This window comes from Thalassophryne amazonica, chromosome 16 (assembly GCF_902500255.1).
Source record: "Thalassophryne amazonica chromosome 16, fThaAma1.1, whole genome shotgun sequence".
NCBI classification, from domain to species: Eukaryota; Metazoa; Chordata; class Actinopteri; order Batrachoidiformes; family Batrachoididae; genus Thalassophryne; species Thalassophryne amazonica.
In genome coordinates, this window is record NC_047118.1 from 91,278,041 (window position 1) to 91,305,671 (window position 27,631).

The 27,631-nt window shown below is 42.4% G+C and overlaps 1 protein-coding gene across 1 annotated transcript in view; it reads left to right on the top strand.

Annotated features, from left to right (window-relative positions):
* Window positions 1-27,631, top strand: part of LOC117528785 (serine/threonine-protein kinase SMG1-like) — a 163,229-nt gene that overhangs the window by 35,230 nt on the left and 100,368 nt on the right. The window contains exons 3-4 of the mRNA XM_034191410.1: window positions 11,609-11,761; window positions 16,040-16,176. Coding sequence (XP_034047301.1) covers window positions 11,609-11,761; window positions 16,040-16,176 — 290 coding nt within the window. The remainder of the gene's footprint in view (window positions 1-11,608; window positions 11,762-16,039; window positions 16,177-27,631) is intronic.

Genomic DNA, 27,631 nt, shown 5'->3' on the forward strand with positions numbered 1-27,631 from the left:
GCTGAGACTTTGATTCATGCGTTTGTCTCTTCTAGGTTGGACTATTGTAATGCTCTATTCTCTGGCTTACCACAGTCCAGGATCAGGGGTCTTCAATTGGTTCAGAATGCTGCTGCCAGACTTTTGACACGGAGCAGAAAGTTTGACCACATTACGCCAATCTTGGCGTCCCTGCACTGGCTTCCTGTTTCTGCAAGATCGGATTTTAAAGTACTGATTTTACTTTATAAAATTATTCATGGACTTGCACCTCCCTATTTGGCTGACTTGATAAGCCCCTATGTACCAGCTCGGGCCCTGCGTTCTCAGGGTGCAGGACTTCTGTGTGTTCCCAGGGTGAATAAAAAGTCTGCCGGTCACAGAGCTTTTTCCTGTCGTGCCCCAGCTCTGTGGAACGATCTGCCGGCACACATTCGGCAGTCGGACACTGTGGAGACCTTTAAATCACGTTTAAAGACTCATTTATTTTCCCTGTTTTATCATTAGTGTTATGATGTGTTTTTAATCTTTCCTTTTACTGCTGTCTTTCTTTTATGGTTGTTTTTATTGTTTTAAATTTTTGTTTTTTATGTTGTGAAGCGCCTTGAGACGATTTTGTCGTGAATTGGCGCTATATAAATTAATAAATTTGATTTGATTTCCATTGTTAGTCATAAGCAATTATGTATATTTTCCTGTTCAGATACTGTATAATTTGAGCGGCATGGTCATAACTGGTATTCAACTCAACTCCTTATTGGACAGGCCCTATATTTTTAACAAGCTGTTTATTTTGCTTGCAGAATTTTCTCAAGTTAGTTATCAGTGAGGTATGCCACAATGGTGAAAGCAGATCAGACAAAAATGATTAATCCTCTGTACCCACTGCTATTTGTGTAAAGGGCCTTTCACACCACATGCTTTGGAAGCGTCACAAATCGGTCTAAAAAGCATTATTTTCAATGAAACGCGCTGCTTTTTAGAGGCGTCAGAAGCATTGCGTCAAAAGCCGAGCTAAACTGATGTTTCTTCCACGAATGTGCGCATTGCCGCTTGTCAACAAGATGACACGGTCAAAGTTCAACCCAATCCAACTTTCGCCGCTCTGAACTGTGATATAGCTTTGCACTGTCCAGTAGAAACAACGCGTCGGATCCAAACTCAGAAGATTGGGGCAGAAACCACTGATCTCTACAAAACAGAAACATGTCACAAGACTGCTCATTTATACATAGCATCCTAGCAAATGTTTTTTTTAAACTCAAAATTAATTTAATTGCTATATTAAAGCTTTTTCGTGGTTCATCGACGCACATACAACATGGCAGTCACTCAGCTTTCGTCTGGAAAAAAATCAGAGCGAAAATCTCCGCCCCGTTGCCACATGTGGCAGTCAGTAATGGTTACTTTTTTAGACCAAGCAGAGGGGAAAAAAAATATGGAATCACTCAATTCTGAGGAAAAAATTATGGAATCATGAAAAACAAAAGAACGTTCCAACACATCACTAGTATTTTGTTGCACCACCTCTGGCTTTTATAACAGCTTGCAGTCTCTGAGGCATGGACTTAATGAGTGACAAACAGTACTCTTCATCAATCTGGCTCCAACTTTCTCTAATTGCTGTTGCCAGATCAGCTTTGCAGGTTGGAGCCTTGTCATGGACCATTTTCTTCAACTTCCACCAAAGATTTTCAATTGGATTAAGATCCGGACTATTTGCAGGCCATGACATTGACTCTGTGTCTTTTTGCAAGGAATGTTTTCACAGTTTATGCTCTATGGCAAGATGCATTATCATCTTGAAAAGTGATTTCATCATCCCCAAACATCCTTTCAATTGATGGGATAAGAAAAGTGTCCAAAATATCAACGTAAACTTGTGCATTTATTGATGATGTAATGACAGCCATCTCCCCAGTGCCTTTACTTGACATGCAGCCCCATATCATCAATGACTGTGGAAATTTACATGTTCTCTTCAGGCAGTCATCTTTATAAATCTCATTGGAATGGCACCAAACAAAAGTTGTGCTTTTCTTTAGCCCATTGTAACCTTGTTTTTTTTTCTGTTTAGGTGTTAATGATGGCTTTCGTTTAGCTTTTCTGTATGTAAATCCCATTTCCTTTAGGCGGTTTCTTACAGTTCGGTCACAGACATTGACTCCAGTTTCCTCCCAGTTTCCTTCATTCCTAACCCTAACCCTTGATGCAGGTGTTAGTTTTGGGGATGAAAATTTACAGGGTGATTCCATAATTTATTCCTCAGAATTGAGTGAGTCCATATTTTTTTTTCCCTCTGCTTGGTCTAAAAAAGTAACCGTTACTGACTGCCACAATCTTTTTTTTTTCCTGATTTCTTATAGTGTTTCTTAAAGCCAGAAAGTTGCCATTTGAAATGACTTTAGTTTTGTGTCATGTCTGTGATCTGCTTTTTTTTCTACAAAATTAAACAACTGAATGAACATCCTCCGAGGCCGGTGATTCCATAATTCTTGGCAGGGGTATAATCTATGACACTCATGGGTTATGTCACCCTGTAAATTTTCATCCCCAAAACTAACACCTGCATCAAATCAGATCTGCTCATTAGTCTGCATCTAAAAAGGAGTGATCACACCTTGGAGAGCTGTTGCACCAAGTGGACTGACATGAATCATGGCTCCAACACGAGAGATGTCAGTTGAAACAAAGGAGAGGATTATCAAACTCTTAAAAGAGGGTAAATCATCACGCAATGTTGCAAAGATGTTGGTTGTTCACAGTCAGCTGTGTCTAAACTCTGGACCAAATACAAACAACATGGGAAGGTTGTTAAAGGCAAACATACTGGTAGACCAAGGAAGACATCAAAGCATCAAGACAGAAAGCTTAAAGCAATATGTCTCATAAATCAAAAATGCACAACAAAACAAATAAGGAATGAATGGGAGGAAACTGGAGTCAACGTCTGTGACCGAACTGTAAGAAACCGCCTAAAGGAAATGGGATTTACATACAGAAAAGCTAAACGAAAGCCATCATTAACACCTAAACAGAAAAAAACAAGGTTACAATGGGCTAAGGAAAAGCAATCGTGGACTCTGGATGACTGGATGAAAGTCATATTCAGTGATGAATCTCGAATCTGCATTGGGCAAGGTGATGATGCTGGAACTTTTGTTTGGTACCGTTCCAATGAGATTTATAAAGATGACTGCCTGAAGAGAACATGTAAATTTCAACAGTCATTGATGATATGGGGCCGCATGTCAGGTAAAGGCACTGGGGAGATGGCTGTCATTATTTTGGACACTTTTCTTATCCCATCAATTGAAGGATGTTTGAGGATGATGAAATCATTTTTCAAGATGATAATGCATCTTGCCATAGAGCAAAAACTGTGAAAACATTCCTTGCAAAAAGACACATAGAGTCAATGTCATGGCCTGCAAATAGTCCGGATCTTAATCCAGTTGAAAATCTTTGGTGGAAGTTGAAGAAAATGGTCCATGACAATGCTCCAACCTGCAAAGCTGATCTGGCAACAGCAATCAGAGAAAGTTGGAGCCAGATTGATGAAGAGTACCGTTTGTCACTCATTAAGTCCATGCCTCAGAGACTGCAAGCTGTTACAAAAGCCAGAGGTGGTGCAACAAAATACTAGTGATGTGTTGGAGCGTTCTTTTGTTTTTCATGATTCCATAATTTATTCCTCAAAATTCAGTGAGTCCATATTTTTTTTCCCCTGTGCTTGGTCCAAAAAAGTAACCGTTACTGACTGCCACAATTATTTTTCCTGATTTCTTAGTGTTTCTTAAAGCCAGAAAGTTGCCATTTGAAATGACTTTAGTTTTGTGTCATGTCTGTGATCTGCTTTTTTTTCTACAAAATTAAACAACTGAATGAACATCCTCCGAGGCCGGTGATTCCATAATTCTTGCCAGGGGTATAATCTGTGACACTCATGGGTTATGTTGTTATAATGTAGACATATCAAAATCAATCTAAAACAACTTAATACAAGAAACAAGTCATTAATTTCCATATTTTCAGTTTAATTTCTTCAGTGATTTCCTCCAGAACTATGTGCCAAACTAGAAGCACTCAGAGTGCAAACCTTCCCAAGGCCATTAGGTCACTGACGCCATAACATCTACACGCCGTGGAATCATTGAACCTAAAAAAGTCTAACAGTGATGTTTGCTCAGTAGTAAAAAAAAGCTTCATCTGCTGTGACTGGATAGCATGTATCCTTAGCGCTTGGCATCACAGTTTATTGCAACTTGCACCTTTCCCAGAAGCTACTGTCATCTGAGCACTGATATTGATATTGCATGTGCTTATAGACAAAAACAAATTAGACAAAATTCAATTTATTATTCAACTAAACTGCAAATATATGAATTTTTTAACATTTATGAAACACTTCTCTAAACAAGGCCATAGGGTCACTGACCCTAAAGAGATTCCCTCCTTGGCACAGTGGTCTATTCATTAATTCAGTGTTAACAACCAAAACTATAATACATACACTTTTCTTTATATTTGACATCCTTGACCATGAAAACATACCACAAGAACTTGGAATCACTTTTATGTCTTTATTAGTTCAAAAGTTATTGTACAAAAACGATTTTTCGGTAATGGCGGTTTTCTTCTGGATCTAGCTCCATAACATTTGAAGCTACATCAAATCTGATGACACCTTACTGAATCAGTACAGATTCAGCTACAATTTGGTGTTAGTTGTGCATCTCTAGCTTCATTTGTCACCTCACACTGACACATTTTCTATTTTCCCTATATTTTTGCATATTCTGGATCACCAGATCCAGAATCCGGATCCGATCATCACCAAACTTTGTTGTTTGATAGAACATTTGACTATGTTACACCCTAATTTTTTTCAAGCCTTTCTGCCTTGTTTTTGTGGAGTTAGAAACTAGAATGTCAAAATTCCCCCTATTCCGCAATGGTGAAGTATCCTTTAAAAAATTCCTGGATCCGGATCGTGATCCAGATCACCACTAAAATTTAATCACTTGTTCCTCTTGTCATTTCCAACTACTCCACAAAATTTCATCAAAATCCATTCAAAACTTTTTGATTTATCCTGCTGACATCGGACAGACAAACAAACAAACGCGACCGAAAACATAACCTCCCTGGCGGAGGTAACTAGAAAACTGCTGCATCCTAGTAAGAGCAGAATACTACTGGAATGAATTTGAATGAGGAAAGTTGGGTTTTTTTTTCTCACTAAATGGATGCTGCACTCACTGCAGTTTATTGTCTGGAATAGTCCCAGATTGCATTTCAGAGCTTCTAAAATTCAAACATTTTCATGCAGGTGGTGTTGGGGGGTAATCTTGGGTTTCAGCTTGTTTTTGTTTTTCACCACTTTCATCCCTGAATATGTCAATCGTGAGTCACTTTTGTGCAGATTAAAGTTACTAACTGGGACTCCTGTCTTGTTGTGAGAAAGAAACGAGAATCGTCCTCTGTTCTGTTCACACAGCTCCAAACGCTGCGAGTTCAGTCGGAATTAATAACTTCAAAGTGAAACGCCGTTTAAATCAAATGACACCTTTTCAAATGTTGTAATGCAAACAAACCGCAATCGATCAAAATGTTTTTTTCCCTCCCAAAATGAGACGTCCTGCACTGACGTGCAGCAGCTGGCTGAGCTCAGCTCAGAGGTATGGAGAGACATTTATGTCATAATGTCTGAAAGGAAAAGCTTTTGACAAAAACTACAGATTTTATTTATTTTTACTTATGTCCAGAGATCAAGGATCCAGTGACCAATTTAAAATGTTGACATAGAAAACCGTAAAGCCTACTTTTAGTACACAGAAAATTCACAAGAGGTATCGATAAGGAATCGGATCAATAAGCAGAATTGATAATGGCATCAATATACTCCTGATAGCCTCGCTCCTCGTCTCCCCCGCCTCTTTGTCTTCCCCCCTCCCTCCCTCCCTCCCTTCCCAGTCCTGAGATGTTGACTGTGGGACCATGAGACTCTGGTGGACTGATTCAGGACTGGGATCCCCCCCAGGATGGACAGATAAGGCCTGTCTGGCGCCTCACGGTGGCCTTCTGGGCTGTCTGTCTGGACACTGGACACATCCAAGTCTCAGCTGTCGTCTGTTATGACTGTTTTTCTGTGCTGTGGGTTTTTTTTTTGCTCTCCAGTTGGTGCTGCGTGAGTTCAACGCATGAGGCTGGTCAGGGTTTGCTCAGTCCTGCTCGTAACCTAGGGCAGGGATATACATCTGGAGCTGGTCCCCGGGCGCCAAAAAAGGCGACCTCTGCTCCTAACTGGCAATTAGGATGGGTAAAAATGCAGTAAACACATTTCATTTTGCAGGGAACTTGTTCGTATGTGCATATGACAACTCCTTTTGAATCCTTTGAATATCTATAAAATCTTATCAGTACCCATCCCTACTCTTCACTGCCATTTCTTCAGACCTCCTTGCTCCTCCACGGCACTGCAGCATTGGCACCCCATTCTGCTTCCCTATTTGGCTGTTTCAGAGCCAATCTTTCTTGACGCCTGTCCTTACAAAAAACAAATAACTAATCTTTATAAAAACAACACTGTATCATCACAACAAAATCTAATGGCAGTAAGTTAATTAATTTGGTAGTACTTAAAATGGGACTCATTATTTTGGGATTTTTACAATCAGTACAAATGTTAGAAGAGCTTTATGAACTGCACGGGAGAGATAATATAAGAAAGAACTGTACAGAGACAAATGATAAAAAAAAAAAAAAAAAAGATTCTTGGAATAGTAACGTGAACCTAGCAATAGTAGCACCAGGCTCTTTTGCTGCTAAGGAATATGGCATACTTAGGTTGGACTCACCACTATCTCACTACGACTATCTAACATAACTAATCACATTGTAGAATTTATGAATAGGTGAGAGTACAGTATGTTCAGAATAATAATTGTGCTATGTGACTAAAAAGATTAATCCAGGTTTTGAGTATATTTCTTATTGTTACATGTGAAACAAGGTACCAGTAGATTCTCACAAATCCAACAAGACCAAGCATTCATGATATGCACACTCTTAAGCCTATGAAATTGGACTATTAGTAAAAAAAAAAAAAAAAAAAAGTAGAAAAGGGGGTGTTAACAATAATAGTAGTGTGGCATTCAGTCAGTGAGTTTGTCAATTTTGTGGAACAAACAGGTGTGAATCAGGTGTCCCCTATTTAAGGATGAAGCCAGCACCTGTTGAACATGCTTTTCTCTTTGAAAGCCTGAGGAAAATGGGACGTTCAAGACATTGTTCAGAAGAACAGCGTAGTTTGATTAAAAAGTTCACAGTGAAGACAGTGAAGCATGGTGGTGCAAGCATCATGATATGGGCATGCTTCTCCTACTATGGTGTTGGGCCTATATATCACATACCAGGTATCATGGATCAGCATGGATATGTCAAAATACTTGAAGAGGTCATGTTGCCTTATGCTGAAGAGGACATGCCCTTGAAATGGGTGTTTCAACAAGACAATGACCCCAGGCACACTAGTAAACCAGCAAAATCTTGGTTCCAAACCAACAAAATTAATGCCTTGCAGATGTGAAGAAAGCATGAAAAACTGTGGTTATACAACTAAATACTAGTTTAGTGATTCACAGGATTGTAGCGTCAACAGCAGATGCTACTGTCATTTTGAACACCCCCTTTTCTACTTTTTTTTTTTTACTAATTTCCCAATTTCATAGCCTTAAGAGTGTGCATATCATGAATGCTTGGTCTTGTTGGATTTGTGAGAATCTACTGAATCTACTGGTACCTTGTTTCCCATGTAACAGTAAGAAATATACTCAAAACCTGGATTAATCAATCAATCAATTTTATTTATATAGCGCCAAATCACAACAAACAGTTGCCCCAAGGCGCTTTATATTGTAAGGCAAGGCCATACAATAATTACGTTAAAAACCCCAACGGTCAAAACGACCCCCTGTGAGCAAGCACTTGGCGACAGTGGGAAGGAAAAACTCCCTTTTAACAGGAAGAAACCTCCAGCAGAACCAGGCTCAGGGAGGGGCAGTCTTCTGCTGGGACTGGTTGGGGCTGAGGGAGAGAACCAGGAAAAAGACATGCTGTGGAAGAGAGCAGAGATCAATCACTAATGATTAAATGCAGAGTGGTGCATACAGAGCAAAAAGAGAAAGAAACACTCAGTGCATCTTGGGAACCCCCCAGCAGTCTAAGTCTATAGCAGCATAACTAAGGGATGGTTCAGGGTCACCTGATCCAGCCCTAACTATAAGCTTTAGCAAAAAGGAAAGTTTTAAGCCTAATCTTAAAAGTAGAGAGGGTGTCTGTCTCCCTGATCTGAATTGGGAGCTGGTTCCACAGGAGAGGAGCCTGAAACCAGATAGCATAGAAACAGTTTTGTTTTATTGGGGGGGGATACCAGTCAGTATCTGATGTGACCACCGTTTGCCTCATACAGTGCAACACATCTCCTTCGCATCATCCGTGAAGAGAACACCTCTCCAACGTGCCAAACGCCAGCGAATGTGAGCATTTGCCCACTCAAGTCGGTTACGACGATGAACTGGAGTCAGGTCGAGACCCCGATGAGGACGACGAGCATGCAGATGAGCTTCCCTGAGACGGTTTCTGACAGTTTGTGCAGAAATTCTTTGGTTATGCAAACCCATTGTTCCAGCAGCTGTCCGAGTGGCTGGTCTCAGATGATCTTGGAAGTGAACATGCTGGATGTGGAGGTCCTGGGCTGGTGTGGTTACACGTGGTCTGCGGTTGTGAGGCTGGTTGGATGTACTGCCAAATTCTCTGAAACGCCTTTGGAGACGGCTTATGGTAGAGAAATGAACATTCAATACACGAACAACAGCTCTGGTTGACATTCCTGCTGTCAGCATGCCAACTGCACGCTCCCTCAAATCTGTGGCATTGTGCTGTGATAAAACTGCACCTTTCAGAGTGGCCTTTTATTGTGGGCAGTCTAAGGCACACCTGTGCACTAATCATGGTGTCTAATCAGCATCTTGATATGGCACACCTGTGAGGTGGGATGGATTATCTCAGCAAAGGAGAAGTGCTCACTATCACAGATTTAGACTGGTTTGTGAACAATATTTGAGGGAAATGGTGATATTGTGTATGTGGAAGAAGTTTTAGATCTTTGAGTTCATCTCATACAAAATGGGAGCAAAACCAAAAGTGTTGCGTTTATATTTTTGTTGAGTGTAGTTTTTCAGCATCACTCTGAGACAAGACCTTTCTAATTTTAGAGCTATTGCGTAAATGCAAAAAAGCAGTCTTACATATTTGTTTAATATGCGCATTGAATGACATATCCTGATCAAAAATGACTCCAAGATTTCTCACAGTATTACTAGAGGTCAGGGTAATGCCATCCAGAGTAAGGATCTGGTTAGACACCATGTTTCTAAGATTTGTGGGGCCAAGTACAATAACTTCAGTTTTATCTGAGTTTAAAAGCAGGAAATTAGAGGTCATCCATGTCTTTGTAAGACAATCCTGCAGTTTAGCTAATTGGTGCGTCCTCTGGCTTCATGGATAGATAAAGCTGGGTATCATCTGCGTAACAATGAAAATTTAAGCAATGCCGTCTAATAATACTGCCTCAGGGAAGCATGTATAAAGTGAATAAAATTGGTCCTAGCACAGAACCTTGTGGAACTCCATAATTAACCTTAGTCTGTGAAGAAGACTCCCCATTTACATGAACAAATTGTAATCTATTAGACAAATATGATTCAAACCACCGCACCGCAGCGCAGTGCCTTTAATACCTATGGCATGCTCTAATCTCTGTAATAAAATTTTATGGTCAACAGTATCAAAGCAGCACTGAGGTCTAACAGAACAAGCACAGAGATGAGTCCACTGTCTGAGGCCATAAGAAGATCATTTGTAACCTTCACTAATGCTGTTTCTGTACTATGATGAATTCTAAAACCTGACTGAAACTCTTCAAATAGACCATTCCTCTGCAGATGATCAGTTAGCTGTTTTACAACTACCCTTTCAAGAATTTTTGAGAGAAAAGGAAGGTTGGAGATTGGCCTATAATTAGCTAAGATAGCTGGGTCAAGTGATGGCTTTTTAAGTAATGGTTTAATTACTGCCACCTTAAAAGCCTGTGGTACATAGCCAACTAACAAAGATAGATTGATTAATCTTTTGAGTCACATATCACTACTATTATTCTGAACACTACTGTAATTACTTACAAAACAAACTCATGAACGAGGATTTGCAGACTGGGATCCTCCCTTGACCTCTGTTCAGAACGGAGTTCTCCACCATCATGTCTCTAACGTTTTGCTGGGCGGGATTTTGCACTTTGGATCTTTTACGTTTAACTGCCTTGACATCCATGTATGACAGCAGCGTAGCATCTTGTTTTACCTTGTCTGTAGTAGCGTATAAAGTTTGATTGATGTACGCAATCTCATCTAGGGACAGCGTCGCCACTTGACAGAGATCGGTCATGTTCTATTTCATTCCTACTGACTGCCAGAGGATGGTGCTTAGCACCTGGATAACTACATGTGTGCAGCACAGAGAGGTCGAGAATATATACCAACAAAGTCACGCCATTAGATGTGACCTTGGTGATGTCACTGGTTGTCTTTGTATGCCAGACGCACCCAGTGCTCGTTGCTTTTCTACATTCTCGCATTTCTCTGCGATTGCCTCTCTTGCTTGGCGCCTTGCAAACCACTTTCGGTTGGAGCTACATACACTGCACACGTCCTCCAGAGGCTGCGAGACACAGCTTCACCGTTTTGTATTCTTCAGATTCGCCCGTCGTGAGTACACTTTCCTTGTCAGGTGCGCGCCCTTCGCCGCTGCCTTGCTGGATATTTTCCTCTGTGTACAGCTGAAGTCACTAGCTGCTAGCCGCTAAGCCTTACAGCTGTGTTGTTTTGACAAAGGCTGGCTACTTGTTGTGTCGCTGACCCCGTTAAATACATGGTAGTGTGTCTGAATCACTCCCAAAGTGTGCCAGAATGCATCTCAGTGTGTAGATTTAAAACAATGGGTTGAGGTTTACTTTCCACAAATATCGGTAAGGTTTTTTTTTTTTTTTTTCATACCAACTTTTCTTTATCACTGTTTTACACTGTCATGGTGATAAATTGTCAGATGGAGCTCTCTGTTGCTCAAAGATTAAAGCTACTTTATGCAAGTTTGCAAGTTTTGACTTTTACAATACAAAAAAGGCAAATCTTGAATTATTGATTTAGTTCCACTTTGATCTCTGAGGAAGGGTCCATCATATGGAGAAAACGGCCCACTACTTCAGGCACTGAGGGGCCATTAGCTCAGACCACCTTTTTGAAATGTAAATAACTGATTTAAGATTTTTTTTTTTCATTTCACTTGAAGTGTGTCTCCAGAGAATTTCAAACAACAGTTGAAATCTTTGAGCTGTATTTAAAGTAATTGTATGCTTTTTTTTCTTCTTCTTCTCTGATACTGGGAGAAGGATTTCCTTGTCCTGTGGCTGGTGTGAGGACGTGGAGAATGGCATTTGAGTTTAGTCTGACTGTGAAAGTGGTCTTTTTCTGATCGTGTGGTGGATGAATTCATTGTGGTTTGTGTCTTTCAGGTGGATATGAAGCTGGTCAAGGTGTCTGTGATACTACATTTGGTTGGAAGTCGCTGGGGAAAGAGTTGAGACCCAATGATGTGACACCTGAGTTGACTTCTTTTCAGCATGGAAACCGTGCTTCATCTTCTAAAGACATGAGGAAATTGCAGGGTAAATGGACACATTGCTTTTTAAAACCTGAGCTTCATTACAGCGGTTGTAACTTCAGATGTTGTCAAAGCGTCACTGCACTTTTTTGCCCCTCGTCTTTTCTAAAAACTGGAAATCGGCTTGGGACCTGATTTCCCAGTATTTGGCGGGTGGGGGTGGATATTGGGTTCCCATATCCTGTAGAGACCCTGCATGTGATGTCACAGGTCGTGCAGGGCAGTACCACCCACAGCTGCAGGTTTAGCCGGTTACAATACGCTTGGCTGTGAAAACAAGCCATCTCAACTACTGTTTCTTCCATTTTTTTTTTTTTTTTCACTGTTACACCATGAGTAGGGTTAGAAATAGTAAGTTTTTAAAAAAAGCCACTAAAACATTACTCCTTCCGTTAAGGAGGCCATGGGACCACAACAAAAAGTGAGCTGGATTTTTCTCCACAATCACAGCAGCACACAGCATTCAATAAAGTAAATAATGAATAATGTCACAAAGGGTAGAGTTAGAAATAGTGAAATAAAAAAAAATAAACATGCCACAAAAACAATACTGTTTTTGTTAAGGAAGCCACGCACGATGGGACCACAAAAAGAGACTTTTTTTTTTTCTCCACAATCACACAGCAGCACACAACATTCAGTAAAGTTAGTGATGACTAATATCGCAAGGATAGGGTTAGAAATAGTGAAATAAAAAAATAAACGCACCACAAAAACATTAATTGTTTCACTATGGAGGCTGCGAGGGGACCACGAAAACAAGAGGTAGACTCGGCTCGTTTTGTTCTCCCCAGTCGCACAGCAGCGTATGCAACATTCATTAAAGTTCATGACAAACATTTGCACTAAATACTGTTATAAATATGCAAGTCTGCAATCCTTAATTAACTGGTCAAGTCCTGAGTGTACAATTCCAGTGAAGTTGGGACATTGTAAAATGTAAATAAAAACAGAATCCAATGATTTTCAAATCCTCTTCAACCTATATTCAATTGAATACACCACAAAGACAAGATATTTAATGTTCAAACTGATAAACTTTATTGTTTTTGTGCAAATATTTGCTCATTTTGAAATGGATGCCTGCAACACGTTTCAAAAAAGCTGGGACAGTGGTATGTTTACCACTGTGTTACATCACCTTTCCTTCCAACAACACTCAATAAGCGTTTTGGAACTGAGGACACTAATTGTTGAAGCTTTGTAGGTGGAATTCTTTCCCATTCTTGCTTAATGTACGACTTCAGGTGTTCAACAGTCCGGGGTCTCAGTTGTCGTATTTTGCGCTTCATAATGCGCCACACGTTTTCAATGGGCAACAGGTCTGGACTGCAGGCAGGCCAGTCTAGTACCTGCACTCTTTTACTACGAAGCCACGCTGTTGTAACACGTGCAGAATGTGGCTTGGCATTGTCTTGCTGAAATAAGCAGGGACGTCCCTGAAAAAGACGTTGCTTGGATGGCAGCATGTGTTGCTCCAAAACCTGGATGTACCTTTCAGCACTGATGGTGCCATCACAGATGTGTAAGTTGTCCATGCCATGGGCACTAACACACCCCCATACCATCACAGATGCTGGCTTTTGAACTTTGTGCTGGTAACAATCTGGATGGTCTTTTTCCTCTTTTGTCCGGAGGACACGACGTCCATGATTTCCAAAAACAATTTGAAATGTGGACTCATCAGACCACAGCACACCTTTCCACTTTGTGTCTTTCTATTTCAAATGAGGTCGGGCCCAGAGAAGCCAGCAGTGTTTCTGGATGTTGTTGTTTGGCTTTCACTTTGCATGGTAGAGTTTTAACTTGCATTTGTAGATGTAGCGACGAACTGTGTTAACTGACAATGGTTTTCTGAAGTGTTCCTGAGCCCACGCGGTAAGCGGAGAAATCTTCGTTTAAAAATGACAAATTTGCAGCTAAAATTTAGCCCTCTGTGAAAACAGTTTGTACAGCCGTATCATTTCCATGACGTCAAGGACAAGACGACACGCTCCCGCCTTCAGTCCAATCCCGCGTTGAAATTAATTTTATCTGTTAGTAAAGTTACTTATACACGTCCTGGTTTCAACATCCAAAAGTAAGCTGCAATGAATGTGAGATAGAGATCTGTGTGCTCAGATCAGCAACGTCATCTACAGCGGGCGCCGTTCTTCCTCTCCCGCTCTCTGCCTCCGCTGCACTTATTAAGTCTGCGGGCTCATTAACGAGCTCGTTAACTGCCGACGTGGGCCACTCACACCGCCCGTGTCTGCTTTGCAGCCGGTGTTGTGCCAGATTCAGTGCACAACACCGGCATCACCTCTCTGTCTACTGAATGGAGCTGCAGCACACTTGGCACAAGTCCTGAGATTACGCTCACTGTTTTAATGCGAAGCGGCCGGTACACCTGTTACTGCAAGGACAGACTTCTTGCGGCAAAATCCGCAGCACCGCACGTCTCGGCAATCGGAGCCCCAGAGCTCCATGGACTCTGAGAGAGGTTTATATATTTTTAATGACTGGGATTCTTTGCGGGTCTCGCCTCCATATCCCGCGATGGTACCGGAGACAGTAGATTTTCATTGCGACACCACTCAAACGGACGTATGAAAAAGTCCCCCAAAATAATTTTCAAGCACAAATAAAAGAAATGTGTACTCACCAAACGTACCGCGAGACAATATGAAGTTTTAAAAAAAAGTAGATCCTTTCGTATAAGACAAGAAAAAGGTGCAGATGCAAACTGACGTAAATCCACAAATTACAGTTGGCGCAATGCATGCTGGGAGAGGGTCTTGTCCGTGACGTCTCGGCAGTGTCCATGATGAGAGGGACAGTTTGCGGAGGGCTAAATGTTAGCTGTAAATTTGTCATTTTCAAATGATTTCTCCGTTGAATGACAGATCTGGTCTTCCAGATTTACTTTACTACATTCAGAAGGATCTCATGTGTAAATGTAAGTCATTTTTTGTTCAAAAAATCTGACTGCATTTATTTCAATGCAGGTCTACTTTAAATGTTATTTCTAGGGATGTCCATGTGCGCATTGCCGCTTGTCGGCAGGCTGACGCGGTCAAAGTTCAACCCAGTCTTTTTTTTTTTAAAATTGAACAAAAGAAAAACATAAGTTCATCCGGACATTCTCGCACACGCGTGCGGCTGAAACCGATTCCAGAGGAGAAAAGGGAACAAGAGTTGTGCAGTGAATTTGGGAAGAAGAGATGGAATTGTAACCCGGACAGAGGTGGGGTGGGTTAGGCACGCGAAGTTTCTTTGGCAGAACTGCTGTTTGTGTGTTTACGCGCTCAGCCTGACGCCTTGATGGAACAACAAGAGGATGATGGACACTTTCCCACTGAAACTCTTGCTCGGTCATCCTTCCGTGTGCAGCAGGACCCGGTGCTGACCAAGTCCTCAGGACGATGATCTGTCATCTGATTAACAAAAAGAAAAACAAATTGTCCTGTGATCGTTTGTCTGCAAAACGGAGCGAGAGATGGTGTGCACGAGCGCCGTGCACACTCATCACATTTAGGAGCGCGTCTTAGAGTTTCCGTCTTCATTCACATTCACTGCGCTGCTCTGAACTTGTTGAAACCTGATAAAGCATCAGAGGGACACTGAGGGCTGTCAGGATGCAAATGTAAGTTGTTTTTTTTTTTTTCCTTTTACTTTTCAAGTTGACTTTTGAACTTTCGACGCTCTGAGCTGTGACATAGCTTCGCGCAGTCCAATAGGAACGACGTGTTGGGCCAAAACACGGAAGACTAGTGGCAGAAACCACCAATCTGTACAAATGGTAAATGGACTGCATTTATAAAGTGCTTTTCCATCTGCATCAGACGCTCAAAGCGCTTTACAATTATGCCTCACATTCACCCCAATGTCAGGGTGCTGCCATACAAGGTGCTCACTACATACCGGGGGCAATAGGGGATTAAAGGCCTTGCCCAAGGGCCCTCAGTGATTTTTCCAGTCAGGCGGGGATTTGAACCACAGATTAGTGCAGAAACCACATGTCTGAAGAAAAATCCTTGGAAATGTTTTGTTGTTTGTTACCTCAAAATTTCTGCTTACTGTTTAAAAAAGTTTAGAACACTTGTAATTAAAATATCTAAATCAATAAATGGTTCTTTAGAAACTCGGTATCGGCAGATACTCAAACTCAGATGACTCGGAATCGGATCGGGGCCAAAAAAACCTGATTGGGACATCCCTGGTTATTTCTGATGACTCTTCAGATGTGTTTAATGTTGTCTTGGGGTTTGTTGCGTTGTTAACTGTGGTGCCGTCCTGACAGATAGAGGAATGGCGCACTCAGAGGAGTCTCGGCTGGCCAATCTTCTGCGCCGTGTCTGCAGGGAAGATGATCGTGACCGCAGGCTGGTGACTCTCAAACAGCTGAAGGACTTCATCAGTTACAGTGAAAGCAAAGTGGTAAGTCTGAGTGCATCCAGTGAGGAGAGTGTCCTCAGATCTGCTTCAGCAGAGAAAAACCTCCAGATCATTTCCTCCTCTTCTTCTTTGTGTTAAGGATACACAGATTAATTTGTTTGAATGTAACTATTAAACAAATCTACTTTTATTGAACTGTAATGTTTATTCTGGTACCTGCATTTTGTGGTTGGAGTGTGTCGTGCAGACATCCTGAGGGGTTCATGCCAGAATCTGTGATGTCAGAGGCGCTGCTTTAATTTTCTCCTCTAACAAGAAGCCCTGTATTGCTGGCCACCATTTTGTCAGTTCCAGAAGTATGGACACTTGTTGGGTAAAGAAGTGCTGAGGTTAGAGAGGTGGGGCTTATATCCAGAGGATCCTGTCTTTGAGAAATCACTAAGGTCCTTCATCCTCATGCTGCTCCTGGTATGCAGATGGCAGCACACTGACATCTGTGGATGATTGTAGGGCGTCATTGTAAAGCGCTTTGTGGATGGAGACCTGGGTATCACCGTGGCTCAGAGTAGCTGCAGATCTGAACAAGGATGTGTGTAGTCCTGGTTTGTCTTTAGATCACCTCCACAGCGCCTTCTGTCTCTGCTGCTGCATTAGTTTAACTGTCACAGTCTGTCTGTGTAGTTTTGACATCTGCTGCGTGGCGCATTTTGTGGCACGTTTTGCTTCTGTGCAGTCCAGATAGATCAGTTCCTGTACGTTTGTCTGGCTGCAGTATCGCATCCTCACGAGAGATCAGAGTCTCACCGGCTGATGTCTTCATTCCCCCATTTTTCCGCTGTTGTACAAACACGTACTGTCTGTCTGTCACACTCACACAGACGTTTCTTGCTTTATAGATGGATTCATACAACATATAATTGCTTTTGCTGCTGTAAGAGTGCATGTGAGTGCGGATGCGGTATCACACCTGTTACTGTGGTTGCTTTGTGTTCGTGTACATGCACATGATTGTGCACGAATCCGTTGTGGCGCGATCCACCCACATTCTCAGTGATCGTACGCCATCTGTACCTGGCTGTGTGACCGTCTGTCCCTCCCAACTACGTCACGAAGTTCGGCAGTTTCCCCCATTCGACCTGATTCGTGCTCATTCATGTTGCGTGTGAAGGGGCCTTAACATTGATCGTGGGGGAGATATCGACATATAGATACAGTGTCCACAGAATACAAGAGATTTGACTTTTGTTTGAGCTGCACTCTCTCTGTACAACATGTAGAAATGTACACTAAAACACTGAATAATTCACAGTAATGAAATATGCAAGAAAATAAAATCTGCAACAAGAGATAAAAGACTGAGAAAGACAACAGATTGAAGTTGTACATGAGGTGTATGCAGGAGTGAGTTTTTTTGTCAGGTTAAGCTGTTCATCAGTGTGAAAGATACTGTTCCTGTCTGGTTGTTCTGACGTACAGAGCTCTGTAACGTCGACCAGAGGGGAGGAGTTTAAACAGGGTGTGTCCAGGGCGCAAGGGGTCTGCAGAGATGTTTACCAGCTGGCTTCCTGGTCCTGTACCAGTAGAAGTCCTGGATTGAGGGCAGGCTGACTCCCAGACCTGATAGTTGGTTGAAGTCTGTGCCTGTCATGTTTGGAGACAGAGGGAAACCAGACTGGATGATGGCTGTGTAGAAGATGAGTAGTTCCTGGGGCAGGTTGAACTTCCTGGGCTGTCTGAGGAAGTGCATCCTCCGCTGGGCCTTTTTCCTGATGGAGTCTTTGTGGGAGGTCCACTTCAGATCCCAGGAGATGGTGGATCCCAGCAGGCACCGGAAAGTGTCCACAGTAGACAACTTCCAAATATTCAGCCAATCATCTTCTAAAATGGTTATTTTTGCATCTTTGTCCCCAGTCAGATTTTATGTGAAGAGTAGAAAATCCACGGTGTGACTGTAAACTGGAGTAGATTTGGGTCATCAGTTTCTGGTTTACTTCAGAGTTGTGTGCAGCAGTCAAAATGTTAATTAATTCCGAGCTGCCTTCCTCTGTTGGTTTTATATCACGGTTGAAATGAGCTCTAACTTGAAGGTATGTAAAGAAGTCCTGATTTTCTCAGTCATAGTTGTTTTTAAAGGACATGTTGCACATTTTTAACGTCCCAGTTATTTGATTTGATTTGATCGTTTATTTAGTCCCCATTGGGGCAATTCAGGTGCAGTCAGCAGTAAAAATTGCATTCATAAAAACACATCATACAAGTTCATAAAAACACAGCAGAATAAATATACAAAATAAAAACCAAGAAATAAGGTGCAGGTCAGTGTAGACTTAAGTGCAACAGTGAGTCCTTAGGCGTTATTTAGGAGAGCAATGGCTGTGGGAATAAGAGTTTTTTTAGTCTGTTGGTTCTGCATCTGGGCATTACCAGGCGTCTGCCCGAGGGCAGAAACTTAACTTGGGATTGCAGAGGGTGTGCCGAATCTTCCATAATTTTCCTGGCTTTTGACACAACCCTTATTTTAAAAAGGTCCATGATATCCGTGCACCGAGTTCCCATAATTTTACCACATTCCTTGACAATATTACAAAGACGGTTGCGATTCTTAAGGTTCAGTAAGTTGAGCCAACACAGGAAGGAAAAGGTTAACACAGACTCCACAAAGCAACTGTAGAACATTTTCATGAAGACACCATCTACATTGGATTTCCTAAGTTTTCGCAGAAAGTGCATTCTTTGATGCGCCTTACTGCACACTGCATTAACCTGCAATTCAAAAGATAATTTATTGTCAATTTGGGTGCCCAGATACTTATAATTCTCAACTTGTATGGGCTTCCCATCAATGGACATTTGATTCAGAACAGGTGGTGTTTTCCTGAAATCAATGTGCATTTCTTTAGTTTTGTCCACATTTATATATAGAGAGGATGAATGGCACCACTCTAAAAAGTCCAGCAAGACCAAGCTATGGTCTGTGGAGTCATCACCGTGCAGAAGGGACAGGATAACTGAATCATCTGCATATTTTATGATGTGATGATTATCATGTTGGCCTTGACAGAGATTAGTATAAAGAACAAACAACAAAGGAGATAAAATGCAGCCCTGAGGGACTCCAGTTAGCAAGATAACTTCAAAGTATTCATGATTCAGTCTATTCACGTGCATGCACTTGTAACTTGTGGTCTCTGATGTGTTTTGTTGCTAAATATCTCTCTCCCTGAGCGAGTTAGCAGGTCCATTTCTGGAAACGTCGTACTCTTGGCCAGTGATGTACATTTTAGAATGAACAGAAACATTTTAACAGGCTGTGTTTATGACTCGTAGCTGTGCAGGTGCACTAAACCTTCTTAGGGCTGCTGCTTTTAGCGTGACTTCATCAAAATGAACAGTTATCACGTAAAAACGAGTCGTCAGAACACATCACACTTATGGAAACATTGGAATTAATCTGTGCCTCAGTAAACACCCGGATGTCTCCATAGCTGTTTGCTGTGAATGCTGTATTCTTTGAAACCGGTCAAGGAAGTGCACAAAGTAATCAAAATTTCTGGTTACTATTTAAAAAAAAAAGTTTAGAACACTTGTAATTAAAATAGCTAAATCAATAAATGGTTCTTTAGAAACCTTTCATCTGTAAATTAAAACCACTTGTTATTTCAGATTAAATCATTTCTTAACATAAGGAACCTTGGACATTTATTTTTAGACAAATAAAATAACATTGATATTTGTACATTTTTTTTAAGTCTGGTAGATTACTTGATTGTTCAAGCTACCTCAAGGAGAAGTACACTGTTTAAGTGATAAATAATAAGATAAGGTGATTAAAATGAAATTATTATATATTTAGCATTTGTTCATTGTTCATTCAGTTTTTTAAAGTATCGGATCAGGACTCGGTATCGGCAGATACTCAAAATCAGATGACTCGGAATCGGATCGGGTGCCAATAAAACCTGACCGGGACATCCCTACTTGTTTGTGTCCTTTGACTGTTTTTGCTCCAACCCCACTTTCCAACAGTTTGGACAACAGACCCTTGGTCCAAACTGAACTGAATGCTTTTTGAAATCTACAAAACAGGAGAATAGTTTGCCTTTGTTTTGTTTATTTGGTTGTCAGGGTTCTCTCTCTCTCTCCCCCTCCTTCCCTCCCTCCCTCCCTCAAATTACGTCTTTAGAATGCAGAAACATAGGCATTTCCAAAATACCACAAAACCATAAATAAAAGTACTTAATTTACTCATGTTTGAAGTCCGTCTGGGTTAATTGTTGGACCCTTCCTTCCATTAAAGCCCCTTTCACGCCAGGCCTGCGTAGAGTTGCATTGTGCTACATATCTAGTACGCAGGAATGGCTGCGTAAGTTGCGCACGGGGGAGTGGGGGGTATGCTTGGCTCCATGACTGCCTGGACACGCAGATGGATTTAATATATTGGAAAACAGTCAGAATACATTATTTCCAGGGGTTAATGGACTTTAACGTGCCACAATCGTGAGAAAACTTGAGGTGAATGCAGCGCTGCAGCCGACTATCGTTTGCGCGATCCATCCGTGAGGAGTTATAGTGAACGTGGATATATCCTCTTGCTGGCGATCCATCCGTGAGGAGTTTTAGTGGACATGAACATGTCCTCTCGCTGGCGATCCATCCTTGAGGAGTTATAGTGAACGTGGATATATCCTCTCTCTGGCGATCCATCCGTGAGGAGTTACAGTGAACGTGGATATATCCTCTTGCTGGCGATCCCTCTGTGAGGAGTTATAGTGGACGTGAACATGTCCTCTCTCTGGTGATCCATCCGTGAGGAGTTATACTGAACGTGGATATGTCCTCTCGCTGGCGATCTATCCGTGAGGAGTTATAGTGGACGTGAACATGTCCTCTCGCTGGCGATCCATCCGTGAGGAGTTATAGTGAACGTGGATATGTCCTCTCTCTGGCGATCCATCCGTGAGGAGTTATAGTGAACGTGAACATGTCCTCTCTCTGGCGATCCATCCGTGAGGAGTTATAGTGAACGTGAACATGTCCTCTCGCTGGCGATCCATCCGTGAGGAGTTATAGTGAACGTGAACATGTCCTCTCTCTGGCGATCCATCCGTGAGGAGTTATAGTGAACGTGAACATGTCCTCTCTCTGGCGATCCATCCGTGAGGAGTTATAGTGAACGTGAACATGTCCTCTCTCTGGCGATCCATCCGTGAGGAGTTATAGTGGACGTGAGCATGTCCTCTCTCTGGCGATCCATCCGTGAGGAGTTATAGTGGACGTGAACATGTCCTCTCTCTGGCGATCCATCCGTGAGGAGTTATAGTGGACGTGAACATGTCCTCTCTCTGGCGATCCATCCGTGAGGAGTTATAGTGGACGTGAACATGTCCTCTCTCTGGCGATCCACCCGTGAGGAGTTATAGTGGACGTGAACATGTCCTCTCTCTGGCGATCCACCCGTGAGGAGTTATAGTGGACGTGAACATGTCCTCTCTCTGGCGATCCAGCCGTGAGGAGTTATAGTGGACGTGAACATGTCCTCTCTCTGGCGACCCAGCCGTGAGCAGGTATAGTGGACGTGAATATGTCCTCTCTCTGGCGACCCAGCCGTGAGGAGGTATAGTGGACGTGAACATGTCCTCTCGCTGGAGACCCAGCCGTGAGGAGTTATAGTGGACGTGAACATGTCCTCTCGCTGGCGACCCAGCCGTGAGGAGTTATAGTGGACGTGAACATGTCCTCTCGCTGGCGACCCAGCCGTGAGGAGTTATAGTGGACGTGAACATGTCCTCTCGCTGGCGACCCAGCCGTGAGGAGTTATAGTGGACGTGAACATGTCCTCTCGCTGGCGACCCAGTCGTGAGGAGTTACAGTGGACGTGAACATGTCCTCTCGCTGGCGACCCAGCCGTGAGGAGTTATAGTGGACGTGAACATGTCCTCTCGCTGGCGACCCAGCCGTGAGGAGTTATAGTGGACGTGAACATGTCCTCTCGCTGGCGACCCAGCCGTGAGGAGTTATAGTGGACGTGAACATGTCCTCCCGCTGGCGACCCAGCCGTGAGGAGTTATAGTGGACGTGAACATGTCCTCTCGCTGGCGACCCAGCCGTGAGGAGTTACAGTGGACGTGGAAGCTTGGCCCTCCTCTTATTCTTAAGTGGTTCTGAAGCTTCACTGCCAGCAAAGTTCAGTCCGTCGTTTAATGTGGGGGGCAAACTCAGAAGACTCAGAGACTGATAGGAAACGGACTTCAGTTTTAGATGTTGTATTGAAAGATGCCTTTGCTAAACAGAGTTGCTACAACAGCTTGCAAGCTGCTTTCCCTATGTCTCCTGCCTGCACTTGACCTGCACCCAGATGGGCATGCTGTTGTCCTGAGTGTGGATCAGTAAAGTTATGTGATTGGTTGAAAAATTTGCATTTTATATGCAGTGACTGCTCACGCTGTATATCTGAAGCGATATGTGTAAAAGTAAAGCTGTGTTTTGTCTGTATAGTGTGGTAAGCAGAAGAACAATATGTATCACGGCGTTCCAGAGGAGATATGAAGTTATCAAATAGACCAAGGACATGGCCATGAGACATATTGCCCAACAAATAAAATCAAGTAATGTAGGTATGCACTGATAGAGAAACAAAAAAAAAAACAAACAAACAAAGTAACTCTATACCAGAATGGTGTAGGGTTGCATACAATTGTGGAGGCTTGGTGTATAGTAGCACAGTGTTGCATAGACTTACATACAGTAGCGGAATCTTGTGTGGACTTCTGTAGAGCACTGCTTCCGGTGCGCTATGCAGAAAGTCCGTGGAAAAAAAAATTAAACATTTAATTTTTGTGTCCATTTTTCTGATGCCCTTTGCGTCCCTTAGTGATTTACCAAGTAGGGCTGCATAAGCTCAGCACAGTCGGTACGCTGCATTACACTACTCTACTTTGGCTCTGTGTGAAAGGAGCTTAAAAGTCAGAGCGAACAGTGTTTGTGCTCTGTCTGAAGCTGCAGGTGCCCCCACACACAACAGAGCACAGCAGCCAGACTTTCAGCACACATACACACACACACACACACACACACAGACGGGTCCTAGATCAGAAAACTTTCCAAGTTGTATTGGAAAATTCCAATCCGTGAATTACGTTGGTATCTGAAGCCGATACTAATATTTGATCGGATCGTCCACATCATTACTTATGGGCAAATAAATAAAATTATCGTGGTGCTTTAAATCTTGAAAAAAAATAGTGGCCCTGTACTTTTAATACTTTTCGGATTAGTTTATTAACGTGCTTCCAAAGATGTCTTTTAAGCTGTCGACTTCATTCTTCGGAGGAGTTTATTGGCCCTACATTGGGCACCCATAAAATGTTGACGTAATTGTAAAGGAACAGGTCCGAGATCCATCAGACACAGTTAAAAGATTTAATCCCATAGGAGAGGAGCATTCACATACTGGATGTTTACAGAGAAAAATGCCCAGTCAGCTGTTGAGAGCCGACCCTATTTATGTCTTCACAGATGTTTCAGGGATATATGTTAAAAAGACTTCCGCAGTCTGGTTTTTAAAACTGTCTGCATGCATGTTCTTCTTCAAGGGAATAAACATGTTCATCAAGTACAACGGCATTGATTTAGCTTCTTACATCACTCAACAGCTCATTCAAGGTTGTATGAGTACTCAGTATTCTTAAAACACATGTAGATAATAAAATTCTTAGAAGACTAGTGGTTCCTTTACAGTCACCCAAGTGTTGCATCTGGGGCAGTCATCAGTCACTGTTTGAAGCTAGCAGTACATCTTCCTCAGAAAGTAATTTAGTCAGTGTTTGTGCACACTGACAGGTGCGACGCCTGACACCATTGGATGTTGGGTATCTTCAAAGGATTCAAGGATTCAAAAGAATTTTATTGTCATATGCACATAGGAACATGTTCCCTGCACAATGAATTGTGTCTACTGCATTTAACCCATCCTAATTGCCAGTTAGGAGCAGAGGTCGCCTTTAGGCGCCAGGGGACCAGCTCCAGATGTACATCCCTGCCTAGGTCAACAGCAGGGCTGAGCAAACCATGACCGGCCTCATGACAACAGACGACACACATAACACACATAAGCCGGCCCGGTACATGAACACATATAAAAAGCACACACAAGGTAAAACTAGGGAGAGAAAAACCTTCATAGCTGCTGCGTTAAACCACACAGCAGCAATGAAGGAAAAAAAACCATCAGCACAAAAAAAAAAACAATGATCACACACACAGACAAGAGACGACGACCGAGATTTGAAAAGTCCAGTTATCAGACAGAACACTCTGGATGCAGCCTTTAGGCGCCGTCAGCGGCCTTGTTTGTCCATCCTGGAGGGAAAAGGGGCCCAGCCCTGAACAGTCCACTGTCCACAGTCAGCGTCAGAGCTGGAGAAGGTAAGGGCGGGGGGAGACCGGGGAGTGAGGCTTAAGTGTTGTTCTTCTTCAGGAAGTTTTTATCACAGCGGCCCTTGAAGTGCAGCTGTGTTTTGGGAAGCCGAATGAATATCCAGATTAGCAGATGCCTGAAAGATTCCACAGTCTGAAACAGAGTGGCTTTCAATACATCTGAATATAGGAGAGGAGATGTGGTCATTACTGATGATCAAAGCGGTTTTCCAGTGCAGCCATCCTCCCAGAGATGGTTTCCAACGTGCGGTTAACACCCGCCGACTGAGCTGACACTGCCCTTCCAATCGAATCAATCATGTGGGGCAGCCTGGACGGGCCAGTTATTGCCGCTTCCACCTTCTTAATTTTCCGGTAAACCAGCGCTATGCCCGCTCCACACAGCAGAAAGCCGGTCACCACCGAGCCAAATATATACACATCTTCGTCGTCCTCCACAGACAGCGCATACAGGCAGATGACCTGCCATTTCCTCCAACTGTCCATCACGTAACCCATCACATGCGTCCCGGCAGGACAGGTCGGGTCCTCTGCCCCCGAGTGTCTTGTAAAAAAAATAGTGTCAATTGCGTTCAGAGACCACTTTAACAGATCCATTTTTGCTGTTTTCCAGAAGAGCAAAGCTGGCAGCCTCACAGACAACACGCCACAGAAGCAGGAAAGATAGGGAGGGAGGGAGAGAGGAAAAATGCGTCCATCTCGGCCGAGAGCAAGGAGGCCACTGGAACTGCCACTGGAACTCCCTCAGTACACTGATCATCGGGGCAGCCAGACCAAAAATAGTACAGTGGCATCACTTCTAGGACCTCTCAGACAGTGCAGTCACCAGTCCGGTTGCCATTTAGGTCCAGACTAAAAACTGAGTTGCGTTTAGTCATTGGCTTTCCTCTCACCTGTTCATCACGGCACCCACAGGGGTGGGACTCTGTCATCCAAACCGTATTCTTCCGAGTTGTTTATGTGTGGCTTTAAGTGCCATCAAATAACTCACCACCTCTCTGTGGAGCCAAGTCTGGTCTGAGGATTGGCACTGAAAGAACTTGGGATTGTAACTTGCACTATCGTGGTAATGCATGTTAATGGACTGAAGGTGGCAGCATTGGAACAATCGGAGGTGTCATTCTTCAGGATAAATCCTGAAATCCAACTTTTCCAACCTGCAAATCCGGGGGTGTTTTTGGTGCCGGTCAATGCACACAGTCTGAGTCATAGCCACAAATGTAGGAGCAAAAAACACGAAAAGAGTGACAAACATCACCCTGCTTGCACAAGCTTTTTTTCAGTGACTATTACAAGTGCATCAAAATTCTTCACTTTTGTCTGAGTGTGTGTGTGTGTGTGTATGTGTGTGTGTGTGTGTATGTATATATGTATGTATGTGTATGTATATGTGTATGTATATATAGTGTATATATATATAGATGCTGAGAATGACAGCCTCAACACTGCATTTAATCTATTATTAGACTCTATTGGCTTTGCTCAAAAAGTAAATGAGTCCACCCACCACTTTAATCATATCTTAGATCTTGTTCTGACTTATGGTATGGAAATAGAAGACTTAACAGTATTCCCTGAAAACTCCCTTCTGTCTGATCATTTCTTAATAACATTTACATTTACTCTGATGGACTACCCAGCAGTGGGGAATAAGTTTCATTACACTAGAAGTCTTTCAGAAAGCGCTGTAACTAGGTTTAAGGATATGATTCCTTCTTTATGTTCTCTAATGCCATATACCAACACAGTGCAGAGTAGCTACCTAAACTCTGTAAGGGAGATGGAGTATCTCGTCAATAGTTTTACATCCTCATTGAAGACAACTTTGGATGCTGTAGCTCCTCTGAAAAAGAGAGCTTTAAATCAGAAGTGTCTGACTCCGTGGTATAACTCACAAACTCGTAGCTTAAAGCAGATAACCCGTAAGTTGGAGAGGAAATGGCGTCTCACTAATTTAGAAGATCTTCACTTAGCCTGGAAAAAGAGTCTGTTGCTCTATAAAAAAGCCCTCCGTAAAGCTAGGACATCTTTCTACTCATCACTAATTGAAGAAAATAAGAACAACCCCAGGTTTCTTTTCAGCACTGTAGCCAGGCTGACAAAGAGTCAGAGCTCTATTGAGCTGAGTATTCCATTAACTTTAACTAGTAATGACTTCATGACTTTCTTTGCTAACAAAATTTTAACTATTAGAGAAAAAATTACTCATAACCATCCCAAAGACGTATCGTTATCTTTGCCTGCTTTCAGTGATGCCGGTATTTGGTTAGACTCTTTCTCTCCGATTGTTCTGTCTGAGTTATTCTCATTAGTTACTTCATCCAAACCATCAACATGTTTATTAGACCCCATTCCTACCAGGCTGCTCAAGGAAGCCCTACCATTATTTAATGCTTCGATCTTAAATATGATCATCTATCTTTGTTAGTTGGCTATGTACCACAGGCTTTTAAGGTGGCAGTAATTAAACCATTACTTAAAAAGCCATCACTTGACCCAGCTATCTTAGCTAATTATAGGCCAATCTCCAACCTTCCTTTTCTCTCAAAAATTCTTGAAAGGGTAGTTGTAAAACAGCTAACTGATCATCTGCAGAGGAATGGTCTATTTGAAGAGTTTCAGTCAGGTTTTAGAATTCATCATAGTACAGAAACAGCATTAGTGAAGGTTACAAATGATCTTCTTATGGCCTCGGACAGTGGACTCATCTCTGTGCTTGTTCTGTTAGACCTCAGTGCTGCTTTTGATACTGTTGACCATAAAAATTTATTACAGAGATTAGAGCATGCCATAGGTATTAAAGGCACTGCGCTGCGGTGGTTTGAATCATATTTGTCTAATAGATTACAATTTGTTCATGTAAATGGGGAATCTTCTTCACAGACTAAAGTTAATTATGGAGTTCCACAAGGTTCTGTGCTAGGACCAATTTTATTCACTTTATACATGCTTCCCTTAGGCAGTATTATTAGACGGTATTGCTTAAATTTTCATTGTTACGCAGATGATACCCAGCTTTATCTATCCATGAAGCCAGAGGACACACACCAATTAGCTAAAC